The 22,638-nt window shown below is 48.9% G+C and overlaps 2 protein-coding genes across 2 annotated transcripts; one reads left to right on the forward strand and one right to left on the reverse strand.

Annotated features, from left to right (window-relative positions):
- Positions 1-698: 698 nt before the first annotated feature.
- On the reverse strand, positions 699-2,600 carry LOC131095097 (keratin-associated protein 10-6-like). Its single transcript, XM_058042669.1, has 3 exons — positions 1,515-2,600; positions 1,407-1,466; positions 699-1,250 (listed from the first exon to the last, which is right to left on the reverse strand). The coding sequence occupies exons 1-3, from the start codon at positions 2,598-2,600 to the stop codon at positions 699-701; spliced, it is 1,698 nt and encodes a 565-aa protein (XP_057898652.1).
- A 13,927-nt stretch (positions 2,601-16,527) lies between these two features.
- On the forward strand, positions 16,528-17,547 carry LOC131095098 (titin-like). Its single transcript, XM_058042670.1, has 2 exons — positions 16,528-17,314; positions 17,405-17,547. Exons 1-2 carry the CDS (start codon positions 16,528-16,530, stop codon positions 17,545-17,547), a joined length of 930 nt encoding a protein of 309 aa, XP_057898653.1.
- Positions 17,548-22,638: the final 5,091 nt, after the last annotated feature.

Here is a 22,638-nt window from a genome sequence, read left to right on the forward strand (position 1 = left end):
TCCTAAAGATGGGGCTCAGCCGCGGCTTTATCCAGCCTGGATTTTGCTGGATTTTAAATAAATTAATATTTAATATTATATAAAAGTTAATGTTTAATAATTATTTAATATTAAACAAATATTTGATATTAAATAAATATTAACATTAAATAATTATTTCCATTAAATATTTTTCTATTAAATAAATATGTATATTAAATAAATATTTCATCTTTAATAAAGATGTAATGTTAAATAAATATAATAATATTAAATATGTATAATGTTAATTTAAAATAATAATAATAATATTAAATAAATATTTCTTTAATTAAATAAAAAAACACCAAGAGACAGAAACTCAAGATTTTAATCCGAGGTCAGGCAACAACGTTTATTTAAGTTTATAGATATATATATATGTAAATATTAATATATTTCTGTAAATAAAGTTTGTTTCCAGTGCATATCTTCAGCATAAAGAATTTCATTAATTACCTTTTTAATGAAGTATTTATAAAATAACCCTGCTAGAACTTTCATTATTTTGAAGAGGTTTCATTTCAAGTTGTGGTTTTTATCTTAACCAAAGAATAAAAACTTCAGGAGGGACATTTTGGGGAATTGCTCTTTGGGGACCCTGAGGGAGTCAGGGCTTAAAAAAAAATGGGAATTGTGGCCACATTCCCGGGGATTGTCCTCGTCCCACACCCTGGGGGTCACCAGGGCCACTTGGGGGCCGAGCAGTATTTCTTGGCATGGCTGGAGATCTTCACTCCACCGGACTGCTGGGGGACACACTTGGTGGCACTTTGCTGGGGGACACATTTAGTGACACACTGCTGGGGGGCAACAATTGTCCCATATTGCTGAGGGACACACTTGGTGGCACTTTGCTGGGGGACACACTTGGTGGCACTTTGCTGGGGGACACAAATTGTCCCGCATTGCTGAGGGACACACTTGGTGGCACTTTGCTGGGGGACGCATTTAGTCACACACTGCTGGGGGACACAAACTGTCCCATATTGCTGGGGGACACACTTGGTGGCACTTTGCTGGGGCACACACTTGGTGGCACTCTGCTGGGTGACACTCTTGGTCACACACTGCTGGGGGACACATTTGGTGGCACTTTGCTGGGGGACACACTTGGTCGCACATTGCTGGGGGACACCAATTGTCCCATATTGCTGGGGGACGCATTTGGTGGCGCTTTGCTGGGGGACACACTTGGTTACACTCTGCTGAGGGACACAAATTGTGCCACACTGCTGAGGGACACACTTGACATTTTTCTGGGGGACACACTTGGTGGCGCTTTGCTGGGGGACACAAACTGTCCCATATTTCTGGGAGACACCTTTGGTGGCGCTTTGCTGGGGGACGCACTTGGCTATGCCTTGCTGGGGGACACATTTGGTCACGCTCTGCTGGGGGACACATTTGGTGGCACTTTGCTGAGTGACACTCTTGGTCACACACTGCTGGGGGACACAGATTGTCCCGTAGTGCTGGGGGACATATTTAGTGGCACTTTGCTGGGGGACACACTTGGTGGCACTTTGCTGGGGGACACAGATTGTCCCATACTGCTGGGGGACACATTTAGTGGCAATCTGCTGGGGGACACACTTGGTGGCACTTTGCTGGGGGACACACTTGGTGGCACTTTGCTGGGGAACACATTTGGTGGCACTTTGCTGAGGGACGCACTTGGTGACACTTTGCTGTGGGACACAAATTGTCCCACTCTGCTGCTGCTGTGGGACACAAATGCTGGCCCCACCGGTGTCACACTGCTGCGGGACACACTTGGTGACACACCTGCCGTGCCACTGCTGGGGGACACTGGCGGTGACACTCTGCCACTGCTGGGGGACGGGCGCTGTCACCCACTGGTAGGACACGCCCCGGGCCGCCCGCTGCTGGGGGACACAGGTGGTGACACACGTGGGGACACCCTGCTGGGGACAGACGCTGGTCACACACTGCTGGGGGACGCACTTGGTGGCACTCTGCTGCGGCGGGAAGCCCTTGGTGACAAACGGCGGCCGCGGCACACAGGTGGTGACACACCTGGGGACAATCTTCTGCTGCTGGGGGACGCACTGGGGCGGTGGCACCTGCAGCTGCTGCGGCACGCACTGGGTGACGCCGGTGACACCCGCGCCGCCCGTCGCGTGCTGCTGCGGCACGCAGGTGGTTACACACCTGGGGACAACCTTCTGCTGCTGGAGGACGGGCGGGCAGTGCTGTGGCACCCGCAGCTGCTGTGGCACGCACTGGGTCACCCCCACCTGGTGTGGCACTCTCCAGGTGACGCCCGCGCCGCCGGTCACGCGCTGCTGCGGTGGTGCGCACGTTGTCACCCGCCCGGGGACAATCTGCTGCTGCGGGAGGGGTCCGTGGAGCTGACGGGGTGGCACGGCCTGGGTGACGCTCTGCTGGTGGCACGCGCTGGAGGACGTGGCCCGCTGCAGGGGCACCACCTGGCCGGGCGCGGCCTGGGGGATGCAGGTGGTGGAGTGCCACCGCTGAGGCGGGAAGGGGATGCCAGGGGGCAGCGCCAAGGAGTCCTGGTAGAGGGGAGGGAGGTGCTGGTGCAGCTGGCAGGACATCTTGGGGACACGTGGCAGGACTGGAAGGACACGGACGGGGTTGGAGTCAGGCAAGGTTTGAGGTCCCGACCCAACCCTTTGGTGGCACCTGAGGGAGCCTCATCCCCAAACCTTGGGGACATGTCCCAGCTGTGTCACAGCCCCAGCTGGTGGAGGTCTCAGGAACATCTTGGGGACACTTGAAGGACCCCACGGGGTTGGAATGAGGTGAATTTTAGGGTCCCTCCCCATCCATTTGGTCACATCCAAGGACACCTGGACAGGTGAGGTCCCCACACCTTGGGGACACATCCCAGCTGTGCCACTGTCCCATCATGGCCCCAGAAGCACCCGAGGGACCCAACCCCTCATTTTTAACTCTGAAGCCAGGCTGGGGACGTTCAGGGACAATGTCATGCAAAAAAACCCCAATTAATTAAATTATTCATTCATTAATTAAAACTTCCCTCACTCCCAAACTCCCCTTTTTCAGGAGCAAATCTGGGGTTCAGGCACTCAGCAGTGAACCCCAAAAATCCTCTCCCACTCCAGCACAGAAATTCCAACCAATCCATTTTAAAATCCTCTCCCAATTGGCATTTTTTATATGGGAAAATCAGGAATAAATCTGGATTTCGTAATCCCAGAATCCCAATCCTTTGGGTTGGAAAGGACAGCAAAGATCAACCCAACCCCTGCCATGGGACACCTTCCACCATCCCAGGTGTCTCCAACTTGGTCTGGGACAATTCCAGGGACGGGAAATCCACGGAACATCCCATGCCAGGCTCTGCTCACTCTCGCAGGGAACAATTCCTTCCCAAACCCAACCAAAATTCATTCACTTTCACTTTTACTCCATTCCCCCTTTCCCTGTCGCTCCAGCTCCTGATGGAAAGTCCTTCCCAACCACTTTTTCTTGCAGGGAATGTTCTCCCTGGAATCCACCAATCCCACCCCAAACTGAGGTGCTATTTTTTTCCTAAAATCACCCCAGATGTCTCCCTGGAATCCATTAATCCTACCCCAAAACGAGCTGCTATTTTCCAAAGCCACCCCAGATTTCTGCATGGAATCCACCAATCCCGCCCCAAACTGAGATGTTATTTTTCCTAAAACCTCTCCAGTTCTCTCCCTGGAATCCACCAATCCCACTCCAAAACAAGCTGGTATTTTTGCTAAAACCATCCCAGATCTCTCCCTGGAAAATACCAATCTCACCCCAAAAAGAGATGGTATTTTCTTCAAAGACACCCCAAATCTCTGCTTGGAATCCACCAATCCCGCCCCAAACTGAGGTGCTATTTTTCCTAAAACCTCTCCAGTTCTCTCCCTGGAAAACACCAATTCCACGCCAAAACGAGCTGGTATTTTTCCTAAAAACACCCCAGATCTTTCCCTGGAATCCACCAATCCAACCCCAAAACGAGCTGGTATTTATCCAAACCCACCCCAGATCTCCCCAAAGCCCATCCCCAATCCCAAACCCCATCCAACCTAACCTTGGAAACCTCTTGTGATGGGGAATCCGCCCTGATCCAGCCCACCCATCCCATCCCCACTCTGGGAATCAGGAAAATTCCCCCCCCGGAGCTTCTCCAGGGGTTCAGGGACGGGACTCACCCAACTCCCGGGGGCGGGAAGAGCTTCCAGAGGCGACCGGAGCGTCCCGGCTCCGCCGGAGCTTTTATGGGGCCGCCGCAGGAGCCGCCGGGTCCCGCAAGCCCCGTGGCCCTCCCGGAGTGAGTCGGAGCCGCCGACTCATCCCGGACAATGAGTGGTTCCATGTCAGCTTCCCAGGGTAATTACCTCGGGATAATTAATCCTCCCGTGGCATTCGGAGCGGCAGCCCCAGCCCCGGGGCTGTTTGTGGGGATTGGAGCTCTGGGTGTGTGGGGATAGGTTTTCCAGGGGGGGTTTCCCCATCTCTGGGGAGCTCACAGGGGTGGGGTTGGTCATAAAAAACCTGGATTTGGGGCAGGTTTTCCATAGGATTCTCCAATTCTGCAGTTTCGCCTCGTCCACCCCACAGCGTCCAGATTTTGGGGTTGTTTGGCCAAGTTTTGGGTCTGAATTTCGATCCACTGAGGGAAAACAGGAAAACAAATCACCTTTTGTGGTGGGTGCAGCTCATTATCGTCAAAATTGTAGTTTTTTAAATTAAAAACTCCAATTCTCACCCCGCCCTGTGGTCCCAGCTCTGTGTTGGTGTCACCAGGGTTGGGCATGGTTTTGTCCTGGTCCCTCTCAGCTCTCCTCAGGATCATCAGGGACAAATTGTCCCTCAGCTCCGAGCAGGAAGGGCCTGGATTCGTTCCTGGATTAATTCCTGGTGGAGAATTCCATAATTAAAGGAGGATTCCCCCCCTCTGCTTCTTCCCCCATGTGGGGCACAATTACCCAAGAGCTCCCAAACTTCCTGATTCGTTTTCGTGTCCGAATTATTCGGGCCCTTTCTCCTGACCACAAAAACCACCTGGGTGGGGCCGTTTCTCTGAGTTCACAAGAAACCACAATTTTTAATAAAAAAATTCAAATATTCTGGCCCTGACCCCTCCCTGTGGGATTGGGCTCCTTGTTGGTGTCACCAAGGCTGGGCTTTGTTTTGTCCTGGTCCCTCTGAGCTCTGCTGGAGCCAGCAGGGCCAAATTGGCCTTTTTGGGGTTTTTTGTGTCATTATGAACCCATAAAAGTGCTGAGCAGATTTTTAATGACTTAAAAAATCCATCCTCTGCTTCTTGGGTTTTTTGTGTCACTATGAACCCCTAAAAGCGCAGAGCAGATTTTTAATGACTTAAAAAATCCATCTTCTGTTTTTTGGGGTTGCCACAATAAATCCATAAAAGTGCTGAGCAGATCTTTAATCGTTTAAAAAATACTCTTCTGTTTTTGGGGTTTTTTGTATCGCAATGAATCCATGAAGGTGCTGAGCAGATTTTTAATTATTTTAAAAATCCATCTTCTGTTCTTTAGGGTATTTTATGTCACAATGAACCCCTAAAAGCACTGAACAGATTTTTAATGATTTTTAAAATCCATCTCCATTTTTGGGGGGTTTTTTGCACTGCAATGAACCCCTAAAAGCACTGAGCAGATTTTTAATGACTTAAAAAATCCACCTTCTCTTTTTTGGGGTATTTTGTGTCACAATGAGCCTGTGAAGGTGCTGAGCAGATCCTTTAGTGACCTAAAAAAAGGGAATTCCTGGTTTTAGGAGCTTTTGAACCTCTGGGAACAAGGACATGAATTCCTGGGCAAGTCACACGGGGCTGGAGGAAGTTTATCAGCTCCTGGAGCTTTTTGTCACCTCTGGGTGTCCCCACGCGGGTCCCGGGGCTGTCACCTGTCCCCAGAGCAGCGGGAATGTGGCCCTGGTGACTCTCAGGTGACCGGGACAGGTGAGGCACAGCCCTTGCACAACCAGCCGGGCTGCCACCCAAAAATAAACTTCCTCCAACAATCACGTGCGACTTTCTCACTGATTCGACTCCCTATCTCACACAGACTGAAAAAAATCCTCATAAAGCCAGGAGATGGATTTTTTAAAGTCATTAAAAATCTGCTAAGTGCTTTTAGGGGTTTGTTGTGACACAAAATAACCCCAAAAATAGAAAATGGATTTTTTAAGTAATTAAAAATCTGCCTATCATGTTTAGGGGTTCATAGTGACACAAAAAAAACCTCGAAAAACAGAATATGGATTTTTAAAGTCATTAAAATCTGCTCAACACTTTTAGGGGTTCATTGTGACACAAAATAACCCCAAAAACAGAAGATTAATTATTAAAGTAATTAAAAATCTGCTCAGGGCTTTTAGGGGGCTCATAATGACACAAAAAAACCCAGAAAGGCCAATTTGGCCCTGCTGGCTCCAGCAGAGCTCAGAGGGACCAGGACAAAACAAAGCCCAGCCTTGGTGACACCAACACGGAGCTCAAACCCACAGGGAGGAGTCAGAGCCAGAATATTTGAATTTTTTTATTAAAAATTGTGGTTTCTTGTGAACTCAGAGAAACGGCCCCACCCAGGTGGTTTTTGTGGTCAGGAGAAAGGGGCCCAAATAATTCGGACATGAAAATGAATCAGGAAGTTTGGGAGCTCTTGGGTAATTGTGCCCCACATGCAGGAAGGAGCAGAGAGGGTGAACCTCTTCCTTTTTCCGGGAATTCTCCATCAGGAACGAATCCAGGTTTTCCTGGTCAGCTCTGAGTGTCCGGCTCTGCTTGGACCACGAGGACGTGGCTTTGTTGTGGTTTCTGTCCTGCAGGAATCCTTTCTTTGATCTGAAGCCACAATTCCTCCGTGGTTTTCAGCTCCCATTTTTGGAGTTTGGAACCTCCCCTGGACCAAAACTAGCAGTTCACATCCATATAAATATAAATATAAATATAAATATAAATATAAATATAAATATAAATGTAAATGTAAATGTAAATGTAAATGTAAATATAAATATAAATATAAATATAAATATAGATATAAATATAAATGTAAATATAAATATAAATATAAATATAAATATGGATGGAAATATAAATATACATATGAATGGAAATGGAAATGGAAATAGAAATAGAAATCATAAACAGATCCCATTTATATCAATTTTTCCCTTTGACCAAAACCAGCAATTCACATCCATAGAAATATAAATATAAACCATAACCAAATCCCATTTATATCAATTTATATCGATTTTTCCCTTTGACCAAAATGAGCAGTTCACATCCATATAAATAAAAAACATAAACAGATCCCATTTATATCGATTTTTCCAGCTCTGGAACGGCGGCAGGTGGGACACCTGTAGGAATTTCCACCTGGAAAAGGTGGTCAGGTGCTTCACAGGTGGGAATTCCTGGAGCAGGGCTGATTTTCCATCTCCTGAGGTTTCAACCCAACGCATTGAAAATTCACCTTTTTTTTCTCCCCTCCCTTCTCTGTCCTTTTGTTCTGCTGCCAGAGTTTCTATTTCTGGAGCAGGGAGGGAGCTCTGCATTCCTGGTGGGCCTCACCCTCCAAATCCGCGTTCCTGACTTATTAAAGGTGGGGTGGAGAATCCCCGAGGTCCCACCGGGCTCCTCCTCCCCGGCGGTTTTTGGGACCTCCCTCCTCCAACCCCTCCCTGCTTTAACTCCTTTCCTCCACCTTCACCCGGCGGGGTGAAAAGGGCAGAATTCCAAAATCCCCGAACAGAATTCCGAGATTATCAAGTCCAAGCTCGATCCCCACCTGGTCACCCAGAATTCCAGGAATTCCTCGGACACCTCCAGGGGTGGCCACTCCAACACTCCCTGAGCCCCTTCCAAAGCCTTTTCCATTTTCCAGGAGGAATTTTCCCAAATTTCCCACCCCGGCACAGCTCGAGGCCGTTCCCTCTTGTCCTGCCCTGTTCCCTGGGATCAGATCCCAAATCCTCCCTGGGAGATCCCAAATCCTCCCTGGATCCTCCCTTTTCTCCAGGCTGAGCCCACCCCAGATCCCTCAGGATCTTCCAGAACCTTCTCCAGCCTCTCCAGCTCTTCCATGTCCCTTTTCCATCAGGTGACAGAGGACCGAGTGTCCCCTGAGTGTCATCCGAGTGTCCCCAACCACCAGAGCGCAGCATTGGCCCGCGCAGGCGGCTCCTGGAAAATCCCTTGGGATCCTCCCTCTTTTTCCTTCTGCGTCCCCAGGAAAAATTTTAATTTCGGGTTTGGCTCAGCCCAGCCCCTTCTCGCCGCTGGATCTGGGAGGCCGTGAAGTGGATCCAGGTTGGGAATGTTGGGAATGTTGGGAATGTTGGGATCCCAGAGCCCCTCCAGGATCTGCAGGAGCTCCAGGGAAGCTGGAGAGGGATTTTCCCTCAGGAACTGCAGGGACAGGACACAGGGAATGGGGCAGGGGGAATTTGGGTGGAATTTTGGGTTGGAATTGTTCCCTATGAGGGTCTGGCCCAGGGAATTCCATGGATTTCCCATCCCTGGGAGTGTCCAAGGCCAGGCTGGACAGGGCTTGGAGCAGCCTGGGGTGGGAGAAGGTGTTCCTGCTCCTGGGTTGGAACTGGATAAGATCTAAGGTCTCTTCCCACCGAAGCCATTCCACCATTCCAAACCATTTCAAACCATTCCACGATTCCAAACCATTCCATGATTCCAAACCATTCCAAACCATTCCAGACCATTCCAAACTATTCCAAACCATTCAATGATTCCAAACCATTCCAAACGATTCCAAACCATTCCACCATTCCAAAATCATTCCATTATTCCAAACCATTCCAAACCATTCCAGACCATTCCAAACTATTCCAAACCATTCCAAACCATTCCAAACCATTCCAAACCATTCAATGATTCCAAACCATTCCAAACGATTCCAAACCATTCCACCATTCCAAAATCATTCCATTATTCCAAACCATTCCAAACCATTCCAGACCATTCCAAACTATTCCAAACCATTCCAAACCATTCCAAACCATTCCAAACCATTCCAGGCCATTCCAAACCATTCCAGGCACGGGGCAGGGAGGGAAGGGCAGGGGGCAAAGGCAACGTGGGGGGACAAGCAGGGACCGTGCTCAGAGTCATTTAATTAATTTAATTAATTAATTCATAATTAAAGAGCTGCACAGGAGCTGCAGACAAGCAAACCTCTCTCATTATGAGTAAATTCCCAATCTGGGCGATTTAACAGTGCCTAAAGTGAGAATGAAACTCCTGGTACCTCTTGCTTCGCCCTAGAAGGGTTTTATTACTTAATTAACTCTGGGTTTCTCTAATTAGGAGCTCTTTGTTCTGGGCCGGGCTCGAGGGAGGTTAAGCCTGGCTTTAGGGTGAGAATAACCCCAATGACTTCTCAAAGCTCAGCTTTTTTGGGGTTTCAGCACCAATTTTTCTTCCCTCAGCATCTCCATGCATCGGCTCCATCCCCATGCTGGGATTCCATGGGGAATAAAAAACCCTGGGATTTGGGATTGGCCTCGTGTTGGGATGGAGCAAAAGGTGAGCCCATGATTGTAATATTAATTATTTTAGTGATTAACTCAGCCCAGCTCATGAAACCCATGGAAAGAACAAAATCCAAGATAAATCTTTTTGGTTTTCTGGCTCAAAAACCAATAATTCCCTTTCCCAGTGGCACCAGGAGCACCACAGAGCTGATATTTCAGAAAAAAACGGGATTTTATTTTTTCCAAGAGGTCAGGGAGGCTGAAACCCAGCTCTGTATCCCAATTCCTCCTTGGGTGACCCCAAGGCTGCTCCACTTTCCAGCAGGTCCTGGAAAAAAAGCTGGGAAAGGCTGAACTCGAGCGAGTTCATCCCCAGCGAGCTCCGGAGGGGGAATGGAGCAATCGGGAATTGGGTTCTTTGATGGGATGGCTGCTGGAAGGGTTGTGGGGTTTCAGTGAGGCAATCAGAGCCCTGCGGGGGAAATTAGGGATAAATTTAGGCTGGGAATTAGCAGGAGGTTTCAAGGAGCACAGAAGAAATTAGTACTAAATTTAGGCTGGGAATTAAGAGGAGGTTTTCAAGCACAGGAGAAATTAGGGATTAATTTAGGCTGGGAATTAGCAGGAGGTTTTTAGGGAGCAGCCCAGGAGGACTCAGGAACAGGCTGGGAAATCCGAAAGAGGGACTCAAAAGCTTTGGGCTGGGGTTTGGGGGATTTATGGGGAGGTTTTACAGGAGACTTGAGTCCCTGACTCAGCTGGGAAACTCAGAGTTTTATCGGAATTGTTCGGATCCTGGGAAGCTCAGGAATCATGGAATTATGGAATGATTTGTGTTGGAAGGGATCTTAAAAATCATCTCGTTCCAACCTCTGCCATGGGACACCTTCTGCTGTCCCTGGTGGCTCCAGGCTGGAATTGGACACTTCCAGGGGTGGGAAATCCATGGAATAACCTGGGACTCTCACAGGGAACAATTCCTCCCCAAAATCCCACCCAAATTCCCCCTCTGTCCCCCTGACCCCATTCCCTGTGTCCTGTCCCTGCAGCTCCTGAGGAAAAATCTTTCTCCAGCTTCCCTGGAGCCCCTGCAGATCCTGGAGGGGCTCTGGGGTCCCAACATTCCCAACATTCCCAACCTGTCGGAAAAAAACAGCCAGGAAAAGACCATGGACACTCCAGATCCAGTCCTTGGGGGTGTCCAGGTTTTTTGGGACCTTAAATCCCATCCCGTGCCACGGGCAGGGACAATTCCCACCCTCCCAGGTGGCTCCAAGCCCGTCCAGCCTGGCCTTGGACACTTCCAGGGAAGGCGCAAAAGGTCCCGGGAGTTTGGGCCAGGAGCTGCTCCAGGCTCCAGACCGATACCGGGAGATGTTGCAGGTGTTAATTAAGCCATCCAGCAGGTGCTAATTAAGCTTTTGTTTGATGAGTTCACCGCGATGTCCAGCCCTGGAGCTGGACACAACAACGAGCTGGGAGGAGTCGAACCCTGCGGGAGCCCCGGGCCAGGCTGGGCCGGTTCGGCAGCTCCTGAGTCACGGCTGAAATCCGGCGGGGCAAAAGTTCCCGAGGATCCTCCCCTCTGTGCACAAAGGTCCTGAATCCTGGGGGGAAAAATCAGGGAGAATCCATGAAATCACGAGGGCAGGATCCTTGATTCCCAAAAATAATCTGATCCCTGAACAAAAATCCCCAAATCCTGCGTGGCAAAAATCAGGGGGAGTCTTGAGGGAGAGCTCCTCACTTCCCCAAAATTATGATCCTTCCCCCAAATCCTGGGTGGAAAAAAGGTGAGGGAACATCCTTAGGGTCCTGAGGGAAGGGTCCTCACTTCCCTAAAAATCTGATCCCTGCACAAAACCCCCAAAATTCTGGGTGGCAAAAAGTCAGGGAGCATCTATGAGAAGCCCAAGCCCAGATTCTCTGCAGGGCTCTCCATTTCCAAAAAATTTGATACCTGCATAAAACCCCCAAAATTCTGGGTGGCAAAAAGTTGAGCGAGCATCCTTAGGGTCCTGAGGGAGAACTCCTCACTTCCCGAAAAAATCTGATCCTTTCCCCAAATCCTGGATGGAAAAAGAGGTCGAGGAGCATCCACAGGGTCCTGACTGAGGGGTCCTCACTACCCAAAAAAAAAAACAAATCTGGGAATTGCATGAAAATACTCAAATCTGAAGTGGCAAAAAGGTCAAGGGAGCATCCATGGGGTCTTTGGGTCTCACTTCCCAAAATTTGGATCCATTTTTTTTGGCAGAGTGAAGCAAAGGAGCTCCGAGACCCTTGGAGACACCGAGACACCTCTATGACATCCTTGATGGAGCCGCCAGCTCCCGTTTGGATCTCGTGGAATAATTCCTGGGAATCACCTGGGAGGTCCCTGATAAATTCGGGATTTGTGGGATCTGGAGCAGCAAATCCCACCCAGGAATGCTGGGCTGGGAATTTCTTTCTCCGCGGTGTGGCGATCCCTGGAATTTGTGGAATATTTGGGACAGACCAGGAGCTCCACATTCCCTCCATTCCCTCACGTTTCTCCCGTCGTTTTCCCAAAGGTTTGGCTAAAAATAGATTTTTGTGCAATTCCCGGGGCTGGGAAAAGCAATTCCACCTCTCCTCCAGGAAAAAACGTTCCCTCCCTTTCCAGGGGCTGACTCGGGAGCCTCTTTGGGCAATATCCACAATTTTTGTGCTGAGGTTGCTGCCTGGTGACCTCCGGAGCATTTCCAGACTGGATCCAAACCAGTTTAAGGTCAGGCCACATCTCCTGATCTCCAGACAGGGTTTAGGATTAGGTTTAGGATTAGGTTTGGGTTTAGGTCTCTCCCTCCCAGCCATGGGAAGTGTTTGACTTTAATCCCTGGGTGTTGCACGTTCTGGGTTTTAATTTGGCACCAAAATATTCCAGAAATCTTTTATTTATTGCTTAAATAAAAATGTCCCAAGCAGGTGGAGGTGTCCTGTCCCTCTTCGGGGCTCAGCACCCACCTGAGGAGGAGAATTTCCTTGGGAATATTGCACAAAAATTTGGGTGGAAGGTTGGAGGTGGTGAAATTCCCTGTCCGCTCTCAAACTCGGCTGCTCTGGCCTTGGCGGGACAAAAACCGGGATCAGGGAATGATGAAATGGTGAAATAATGGAATCAGGGAATCATGGAGTGTCAGAGGATCATGAAATCATGGAGTTAGGGAATGGTGGAATCAGAAAATAATGGAATAATAGAATCAGAGGATTATGGAATAATAGAATCAGAGAATCACGGAATCATGAAATCATGGAATGAGAGGATCATGGAAAAATAGAAACAGGGAATCATGGAGTGTCAGAGGATCATGAAATCATGGAGTTAGGGAATGGTGGAATCAGAAAATAATGGAATAATAGAATCAGAGAATCATGGAATCATGAAATCAGAAAATCATGGAATCAGGGGATCATGGAATCATCACATCACAAAATGGTGGAATTAGAGGATCGCAGAATCACAAAATCATGGAATAATAGAGTCAGAGGATCAGAAAATCATGGAGTTAGGGAATTGTGGAATCAGAAAATCAAGGAATAAGAGAATCAGAGAATCATGGAATCATGAAATCATGAAATGATGGAATTAGAGGATCATAGAAGCATAAAATAATGGAATAATAAAATCAGAAAATCTGGGAAAATCAGAGGATCATGGAATGGTTTGGGTTGGAAGGGACCTTCAGGATCATCCCATTCCAAGCCCCTGCCATGGCCAGGGACAAATCCAAGTATCCCAGGTCCCTCCAAGCCCCATCCAACCTTTCCTCGGACACCTCCAGGAACTGGGCAGTGCCGAACCCCAAGGTTTTCAGGACTCTGATCTCCTTCCCTGCATCTCCCCGCGGGAAGGGCACAATTCCAGGAGCTTATCTCGGTTCCGAGCCCTGCCAGCCACCAGGCTGCCTCGAAAGCAGCCGGGCAGGTCTGGGAAGTGCCCTAATTCCAGCCTGGAATCGGCACCGGCGGAGCACCAGCAAGGCCTGAGTCAGGCTTTGGGCTTGGGCTGGGGGATCCCCAAAGCTGGAGACTAAAACCGAGCCTATCCCAGCAGGAAGAGCAAGGCAGGACGCAGGGAAAAATGGGAATTGTATGGATGGGAGAAAATTCCGGAATTTTCCAGCCTTGTGTTGCCAAAGGGTTGTTGAGGGAGGAAGTTGCAGCTGCTTCCAGGTGTTGCCCAGGAATTCCGGGAGGTGACGTGGGACCAGCTCAGCCTGTTGGAAGTGATCGTGTCGGGATCTTGATCCGATAAAAGCTCCGGAAAAGCCGCAGAGATGAGCCTGGGATTACCAAAGGTGATGAAATTCCCGTCTGGGTGGGACACGGTGTCTCCAAGAGCTGTGTCCTGATGGATCCCGGAGATTTGGGGAATTGGGATTGAATTTCTGAGGTTTTTCCCACTCCATAAATGTCTCGTTCTCATTCCACCTGGACTAATCCTCAGGGAATGCAGAATTCCCTTTATTTCACATCTAGGCTGAAACACCTTTTTAAATTCCCTTCTGGAATTCTGTGGGGCCGCTTCCCCAAATTCCAGTTGGGTGGGGAAAATCTTGGATATTGTTAAAAATCCCCGGAGATGATCTCAGCTCCCTGTTCCATCACATTTGGATGGATGGGAGCTGCATCTCTGTGGAAAATGAGATTTATCCAGAGAATTCCGGGATTACTGAGGTTAGAAAAGCCCTCCAAGATCATAGAGTCCATCTTTAGATAGATCAATCCCTTTCCAGGAATTCCTTGGACACTTCCAGTGGTGGCAACTCCAAACCTCTCTGGGCAGCCCCTGATCGCCCTTTCCAGGAGAAAATTCCTGAAATTTCCAGAAAATCCCTCCTGGTGATTCCAAACTGAAATGAAAGTTGAGGGAAATCCATAAAGTTCTTCCAAAGGGAAACTCAGAAGAGGTTTAGCTGTGGGATGACCCCTGGATGGGTTGAGGTGGGAATTCCCAATAAATCCCAGGAATTTCAGACATCAGAGGGGATTTTATCTATGGAATGACCCCTGGATGGGTTGAGGTGGCACCAAACCCCACCCAGCCCCCAAACCTCAACGGGGTCTCCGAGAACTCCACGATCCCAAGGCTCTGACCTTTATCCAGGGTGAAATCCCACGGTTCAGCGGGATTAGTCAAGGGAACGAACTCAGAACCCTCTCTGGAAAGTGCCTACGTGTAAAACCCGGCCGGGCAAGGTTCTTGTGAAAGAATGAGCTCATCAGCCAGGAGGACTCATTCCCAGAAGGCAGGGCTTCCAAACCCTATAAAAGATCCCAAATCTCCCCTCTCCAGCATCCACTCTCCGCTCCCGCTGCTTCCTCGGCACCGGTTGGGTGAGTCCCACAATCCCGAGGTTCCTCGGGAAATTCTGGGATTGGGAATCCCAAGGTTCCTCAGGGAGGTTTGGGACTGGGGATCCTAAGGTTCCTCAGGGAGGTCTGGGATTCAGAATTCTGAGATTTTTAGGGAGGTTTGGGACTGAGAATCCTGGGATTTTTGGGGAGGTTTGGAATTGAGAATATCAAGATTTTTGGGGAGGTTTGGGATTGGGAATATCAAGATTTTTAGGCAGGTTTGGGATTGAGAATATCAAGAATTTGGGGAGGATTGGGATTGAGAATATTGAGATTTTGGGGGGACATTTGGGACAGAGAATCCAAATATTTTGGGGGGATATTTGGGATTGAGAATCCCAATATTTTGAGGGGATTTTTGGGATTGAGAAACCCAATATTTTAGGGGGGTGTTTGAGATTGAGAATCCCAATTTTTAGGGGGATATTTGGGGTTCTGCCTTTCAGGAAATGTTGGATTTGACGCCTTGGGATATGTGGAGGGTTCCTGGAAAGGAGGGAATTTGTGGGCGTTGGGGCAGCCTGGAAATGGCACTGGGAGGCAAATTAAGACCGAGCCTAAATCTGAGGGTAATTAAGCCCTAAATTAGACCCTTCCCGAGGCAGGGATCAGATGGAATTCCGTTGGTTCAAGGGCCAATCTCCTTCCTCCAGGATGGACACCAAACCCTCTCCAGCCAAATTTATTTTCCAATTTGATTTTATAACCAAAACGCTTTTAAAACTTCAATTTCACCCAAGAATTCCTTGGAAAGAGGCAAATTTGGGAGCAAGAGGGCGCTGCAGGGAGGCAAGGAGTGAAAATATGAGGAGTGCTGCCTCATCCATGTCAGGAACCAGATCTTAATTAATTAATTAATTAATCAAGGTCTTATCAGATGTTTAAAAAAATAAATAGATAAAAAGGAAGAGAGGAGGGGATTGGCTGTGAGAGGAGCTGGGGAAGGGAGGAGGAATTTTCCCTTTCTCTGCCTTGGGGAGTTCAAATCCCTTTTGGAATTCTCACCTTTCACTCCTCGGATTTTAAAAAGCGGCAGCGCAGGAATTCCCGAGGTCCGGGCGAGCCTCCAGCGGCCACAAAATTGTCCCCAAATTGTCCCCAAATTGTCGGGGAGGAGAAATCCGCGCTGCCCGCTCTGACTCAGGAGGGGACAGCGGTGACAATCCCGGACCTCGGGGATGCTTTATCCCAGAGAATTCCCTTCCCAGGACCTTTCCAGGGTCACCCAAACTCTCGGCATTGTCACCGGAGCCGGGTGAAACCGGAACGAGAGGAGGAGCTCTCTCCTGGGAATTTAACCCTCAGCTCGCCGGAGCCTCCAGGAACCTCTCCTGGCGTTCCAAATTCCAAGGAAAAGTTGAAAATCGATGAAAAAAAAAAAAAAAAGCAGGAATTATTTAGGGTTTACCAGTCCAAAACACCCCCTTGGCCCCACATTGATATAATTTTTTTTTTTCTAGCACACCAAACGTCCTCAAATGGTTGGTTTTAGCCTCGGGAAGCCAAGGGCAGAGGAGGAAAACTCGACTTTTTTGTATTTTAACACGTTTTTCAGAATTGTGTCACCTTTGTCCCGGTAACGCAAGAAATTCCCACTTTTTTTTCCCCAGGTGATCCCGTTCTCCCGCGGAGATGTCTCTGAACCAGATGCAAATCAAGCAGGAGCTGCAGCTCCCCCCCGGTTTGGGTAAAACCACCCCAAAACAGAGCCCCGAGCATCCCCAAATCCCGGTGCCCGAGCCGCTCCCGGAAAAGGCGAAATTCCCAGAAAAGGCGATCCCAGAAGCGGGAAAAGGGGAAACTGCCCTGCCCCAGGAGCAGCAAACCCAAATCCCTGCGGTATTCCCGAACCCCGAACCTGCTCCGCGCCTGGAAGAGAAATCCTGCCAGGAACCGACGCTGGAGAAGCAGGAGGTCAAGGAGATCCCGGTTCCCGTTCCCGTTCCCTGCGCCCAGGAGAAGCAGCAGCGCCAGGAGATCCCGGTGTCCATCCCAGAAAAACAGGAATGCAAGGAGATCCCGGTGTCCATCCCAGAAAAACAGGAATGCAAGGACATCCCAGTTTCCATCCCCGACCCTGTCCAGTGTGCCCAGGAAAAGCAGGAATGCAAGGAAATCCCGGTGTCCACCCCGGAAAAGCAGGAGTGCAAGGAAATCCCGGTGTCAATCCCAGAAAAACAAGAATGTAAGGAAATCCCGGTGTCCATCCCAGAAAAACAGGAGTGCAAGGACACCCCTGTCCCCATCCCAGTTTCAAACCCTGAGCCCACCCCGTGTTCCCAGGAAAAGCAGGAATGCAAGGAAATCCCGGTGTCCGTCCCAGAAAAGCAGGAAAAACAGGAATGCAAGGAAATCCCGGTGTCCATCCCAGAAAAGCAGGAGTGCAAGGACACCCCTGTCCCCATCCCAGTCCCAGACCCCATCCCCTCTTCCCAGAAAAAGCAGGAATTCCAGGAGATCTCAGACCCCATCCCCTCTTCCCAGAAAAAGCAGGAATTCCAGGAGATCTCAGACCCCATCCCATCTTCCCAGGAAAAGCAGGAATTCCAGGAGGTCCCGGTGCCCATCCCGGATCAGCAGCAGCGCTCCATTCCCGAGAAATTCCCTCCCCTGGAGCAGCAGCTGGAGCAGCCCGGCCCGTGGCAGAAATAGAGGGAAAATCCCAATCCCGGGGATTTTTATCCCCGAATCCAGAGGTTTTTCCAAGCCTTTTTTTGTTGTGTTTTTTTTTTTAACCCCTGCAGAGCTTTTGTCAGGAATTCCTTCCAGCCGCCCCTCCCGCTAACGCCTTGTCCTTTACTAACAGCAGGGAATTCCCGTCGGGAATGCTTTTCCAGCAGGGTTGTAGCTCCCCTTCCCAAATTCCTGCCATTTTTCCCCAATCCCGAGGCTTTGGAATGCCCAAAAAGCCCCCCAAAAAAATCATGGAGCAAGGCGGGGTTCGTGAAGTTAAAAACCCAAAATCCTGGGAAGAGCTCATCCCCTTTTTCCTGCCTTTTTCCCCTCGGATTCCAGCTCCCACCTGGAATTTGGGAAGTTTTTCCCTATAAATAATCAGATTTTGTGCGGGATCTGCCGCCAAAACTTCCCAAATTCGGGAATTAGTGCTGAATAAAAAATAATCCTTCAGGACTGAGGGAGGAAAATGAAGATTTTTAGGATAGATCCGATTTTGGTGGAATTTAAAAGAATCCTTTGGGATTGAGGGGGGAAAAAGGAAGAATTTTAGGATAAATCCGAGCTCGCTCTCCCCTTGAATTTCCTCGGAGGTGTCAAAGAACAGGTCAGGCCGTGAATATTCCGTAATTACCCAAATTTATGGATAATTAACTCCACTCCAGACATGTTTGGGAAGGGATTAACCCCGGGCGTGGCGCAGACGGGATCAAGGAGGAATTCCAGCCGGGAATGTTTCGCCACCCGTCGGTGTTTGGGGCTCGGTCTCCTGATTGTTTTCGGCTGCTGTTGGATCCAGGATTTATTTCACTGTGAAAATTCCGCAATAAAAGCGACTTTCATACCGAGTTTTGGGAATTTCTGTTACTGGTCGTGGGGGATTTTACACGAGGTTGTGGGAGTTTTTGTACCAAATGTTGGGGGTTTTTGTGCCAATTTTTGGGGGTTTTTGTACCAAGTTGTGGGAAATTTTATGCCAAGTTCTGAGAAGTATTATACCGAGTTTTGGGGGTTTTCATAGCAAGTTTTGGGAATTTTCACACCAAGTTTTGGAGGGGTTTACACCAAGTTTTGGGGATTTTAAAATCAAGTTTTGGGTATTTTCAATGGCTTCTCCTGAAAAAGGTGGAGAGGAGGCTCAGCTTGCAAAAGCCCGGGTCTGTGTGTGCTTAAAGTTGGTATTTTAGGGGAAAATAAAAGAGAAAGAAAAGGGGAAAACGGGAGAAAATCACCAACAAAAACACCAGGAAGCAACCACGAGTTCATTCCATCATTTTATTGCACCACATCCCAAATTAAACTCCGAATTAAAACCATCCCCCACCGCTCATTTATCAATTTTTTTTTAAACCTAATTAAGCGCATCTCGTTATGAGGTAATTCCTGGCAAGCGAAGCAGGTGGCTGCAGGTCTGGAGGCGTTCCCGGGAGCCCGGCGAGGTGGGAAAAGCAGGATTTGGGATTCGGGATGGCTCCTACTTCTGCTTGGAGCATTGCTGCTGCTGCTGCTGGGGGACGCTCTTCACGGCCGCCTGGGCCTGGCCTTTGCAGGCCTGGCCTTTGCAGGCCTGGCTTTGCTGGACGCCCTTGGGAAGGCCCCCGCATTTCTGCTGGCACTGGGCCGGGATCTGCTGCGGCTGCTTCTGCTGCTGGGACATCCTGGAGTTCAAAATCGCGGAGAGAAACGAGCAAATTTTAGGCCCAAATTCGCCTTTTTGGGGTGTTGAGGTTCCGGGCGCTGCCTCAGCTTTGAGTTCGACCCCGCTGATTTAAACTCAGTCCCAAACCAGGATTAAATCCCTGAAGTCTGAATTCTGGGGAGTTGTTTCCCGCCCTTTATCGGGGTTTTTTTGGATCCCATCCCACTTCCTGTGGCATCGGTCACCTCGCTGAGGGATCAGGGAGTAAAACGGGGATCAGAGGCAAAACCCAGCCTAACAAAGCCAGGGAAAGGCTGCAGAGCTGGAGAGGAGACAAACGGCACCAGGGGTTTTCCTTCTTTCCGGCTCATTTTTTCCTGGGAATTTCGACTTTAAAATCTCAGGGGAAAAAGTGGATTTGAAGAAAAGCTGAACTCGAGGGGAATTTCCAAGAAAAGCAGCCAAAGAGGAGCAGAAAACTGGGAAAATTGGGAGTTTTGGCAAGGAAAAATCCTTTGATATTGCATGCCAATCCCAATATTTGATAATATTCCCAGTATTTGATAATATTCTCAATATTTGATACCAATACCAATATTTGATAATATTCCCAATATTTGATAATATTTGCAGTATTTGACAATATTCCCAATATTTGATACCGATTCCAATATTTGATATTATTCCCAATATTTGATGCCAATCCCAATATTTTATAATATTCCCTGTATTTTATAATATTCCCAGTATTTGATAATATTCCCAATATTTTATACCAATCCAAATATTTGATACCAATTTTTGGAACCACCACACCTCTGCCCAACTCCTTGAGACCCCCCCGAGCAGGAGCCACACCCGGGGCCATGAAATTCAGGTGGATTGAGGATTTTATCCAAGGAAACGGAACCAGGATCCCCGGAAATCCTGGAAGCTGTTCCACCACCTGCCCATGGATGCCAACCTTTGGTTATCCACGGGATTCTTATCAATACCAGAAAAATTATCATGGTGTTCTGACCCAAGGAGTCCCAAACCAGTGGATGGAGCCTCAAAATTTCCAGAATTCTCTGATATGGTTTTCCACCTGTTGCAGGCAGAATTTTGGGGGGAGAAAAGCTCCAAAACTCCAGTTTGGGGAAGACAATGGCAAAAAAATCCCATTTTTGGGGGATAAAATGCCAGTTTGGGGAAGAAAACAGCAAAAAATCCCATTTTAGGGAGACAATCCCAGTTTGGGGAAGAAAAAAATCCCATTTTTGGGGGGAGACAACCCCAGTTTGGGGAAAAAAATGGCAACAAATCCCATTTTTGGGGAGACAACCCCAGTTTGGGTTTTTGGGTTAGAAAACAGCCAAAAATCCCATTTTTCCCACCCCTGGGCACCAAACCCCTCACCTGGGCAGCGAGAGGGGCAGGGAAGGACTCACCTGGCGCGTCCTGCTGGAGGAGGGAGCTCAGGAGGAGCCGCTGCAGGTGTGGAGCCTCCCTAGGGAGCAGCTTTTATATCCCGCGGGATGACTCCGGATTAAACTCGGTGACCAGAATCTTTCACAACCGGAACCGGCTCCGCTCCCACCTCCTCCTGGACCTCGGTCAAAGCCCGGCTGAAATTCCCTCCTCTCCCATCTGCTGCGGGGGCCTGGGTGTTCTTCACCCTGGGCACACCCAGGGCTGCTCATCGCAGGGTGATTTGTTAATAATTCATTAATAATTTCTTAATAATTCGCAACATCCCCGTCCCGGGCAGAGATCCCACAAGGAATCGGCAGCTGGGACAGCTCACAGTTGTTTTAGGGTGTATTTTGGCTGGTTTGGGGATAATTTTTGGGTGGGAGCACCTGGAGAAGTCTGAGTGGGGTTGGGAATCTGTTCTGCCGCCTGGGAAAGGCACCAGATCCCAGTTTGGAACCTGGAAAAGCATCAGATTCCAGTCTGGAGCCTGGAAAGGCACCGGATCCCAGTCTGGAACCTGGAAAGTCTCCAGATCCCAGTCTGGAACCTGGAAAGTCTCCAGATCCCAGTTTGGCACCTGGAAAAGAACCAGATCCCAGTTTGGAACCTGGAAGGCTCCAGATCCCAGTTTGGAACCTGGAAAAGCACCAAATCCCAGTTTGGTTCTGGATTTTGCTGTTTCCCTCCTCTATTTCAGATCCCCAAATAAAAAAGAATGAAACTTTTTTTGTTTTTTTACCCCAATAAATCAGGAAGATTTTCCAGGCTCCTCCACCTGATGAAATATCCCTAATTTATTGCAAATATTCCAGGAATTCCAGCAATTCCTGAAGCTGACCACAGCTGGTGCGTCAGGGCTTGGCCACAGGAAATGTTAGGAGCACCGCAGGTCCCTCCAGGATTTTCCAGGTGCTCCCGTGATCCCAGATAAAATGGAAAAATTCCATTTCCAGGCACAGGTGATGGAGATGGTCCAGAATCAGGTGATTCACAGGGTTGGAGCTCCACGTGATTCCTGATTTAAGCCTTTTCCATGATTCATGCTTTTAAACCTTTTCCAGGCCTCCAAGAGCTTGGATCCCCAAAAACTTGGAGGAATTTGAGGCGCAAATTCCTCATTTCCCCATCATTTTTCCTGGGAATGCCCAGCCCAGGTGTGTTCAGGTGCAGGGTTTGTTTTATTTTCCATGATTCCTGACTAAAACCTTTCCCATGCCCCCAAGATGTCACAAAAGCGTCACCTCCAGGGCAGAGCTTGGATCCTCAAGGATTTGGGTTCCTTGGGAGGAATTTGAGGTGGAGATTCCTCATTTTCCCATCCATTTCCCTGTGAATTTCTGGCCCAGGTGTGGGGTTGTTCACCCTGATTCCTCAAACCTTTTCCAGGTCCCCGAGATGCCACCCAAGTTTCACCTCTGAGTGGCTCCTGAGGCAGATCCTCAAATTCCAGGTGCTGATTCCTCACTTCCCCTCCCATTTTTTCTTTTTTTGCAAATTTTTGCTCCTGCTTTGCCTCCCAGGTGTGCTCAGGTGTTTGCCTTCCCCAGGTGTGTTTTTTTTTTGCCTCCTGTGATCCCCACCTGAGGGTGTCACCTCCTGGTGTCACCTCCTGGTGTCGACAGCGAGGGACACAAAGAGGAACCTGCTCCTCGCCTCCCCACCTGCCCATTAAAAAGGAGATTTGGAAACAGCGTCGGCACGCCCCCGAATATAAATATCTCTCTTTTCTTCTCCAGATTAGATGTTCCCCACCCTTCCCGTAATGAGGGGGTAGGTGGGGAGCGATTTCAGCATTCCCAGACGGAGCCAGAGGTGAAGAAAGCCACAGGCACAACCCGGGACACAGAGGGAGCTTTATCTCCAAAATTTGGGGTTTTTAATGGGTTTAACTCCCTCCAGTTAACAACTTTTATGGGTTTAACACCCTCCAGGTGACCACAGGGTCACCTTCAGCCTCAAACTTATCCAAAATA

The sequence above is a fragment of the Melospiza georgiana genome, chromosome 33 (assembly GCF_028018845.1).
Source record: "Melospiza georgiana isolate bMelGeo1 chromosome 33, bMelGeo1.pri, whole genome shotgun sequence".
Lineage (NCBI taxonomy): Eukaryota > Metazoa > Chordata > Aves > Passeriformes > Passerellidae > Melospiza > Melospiza georgiana.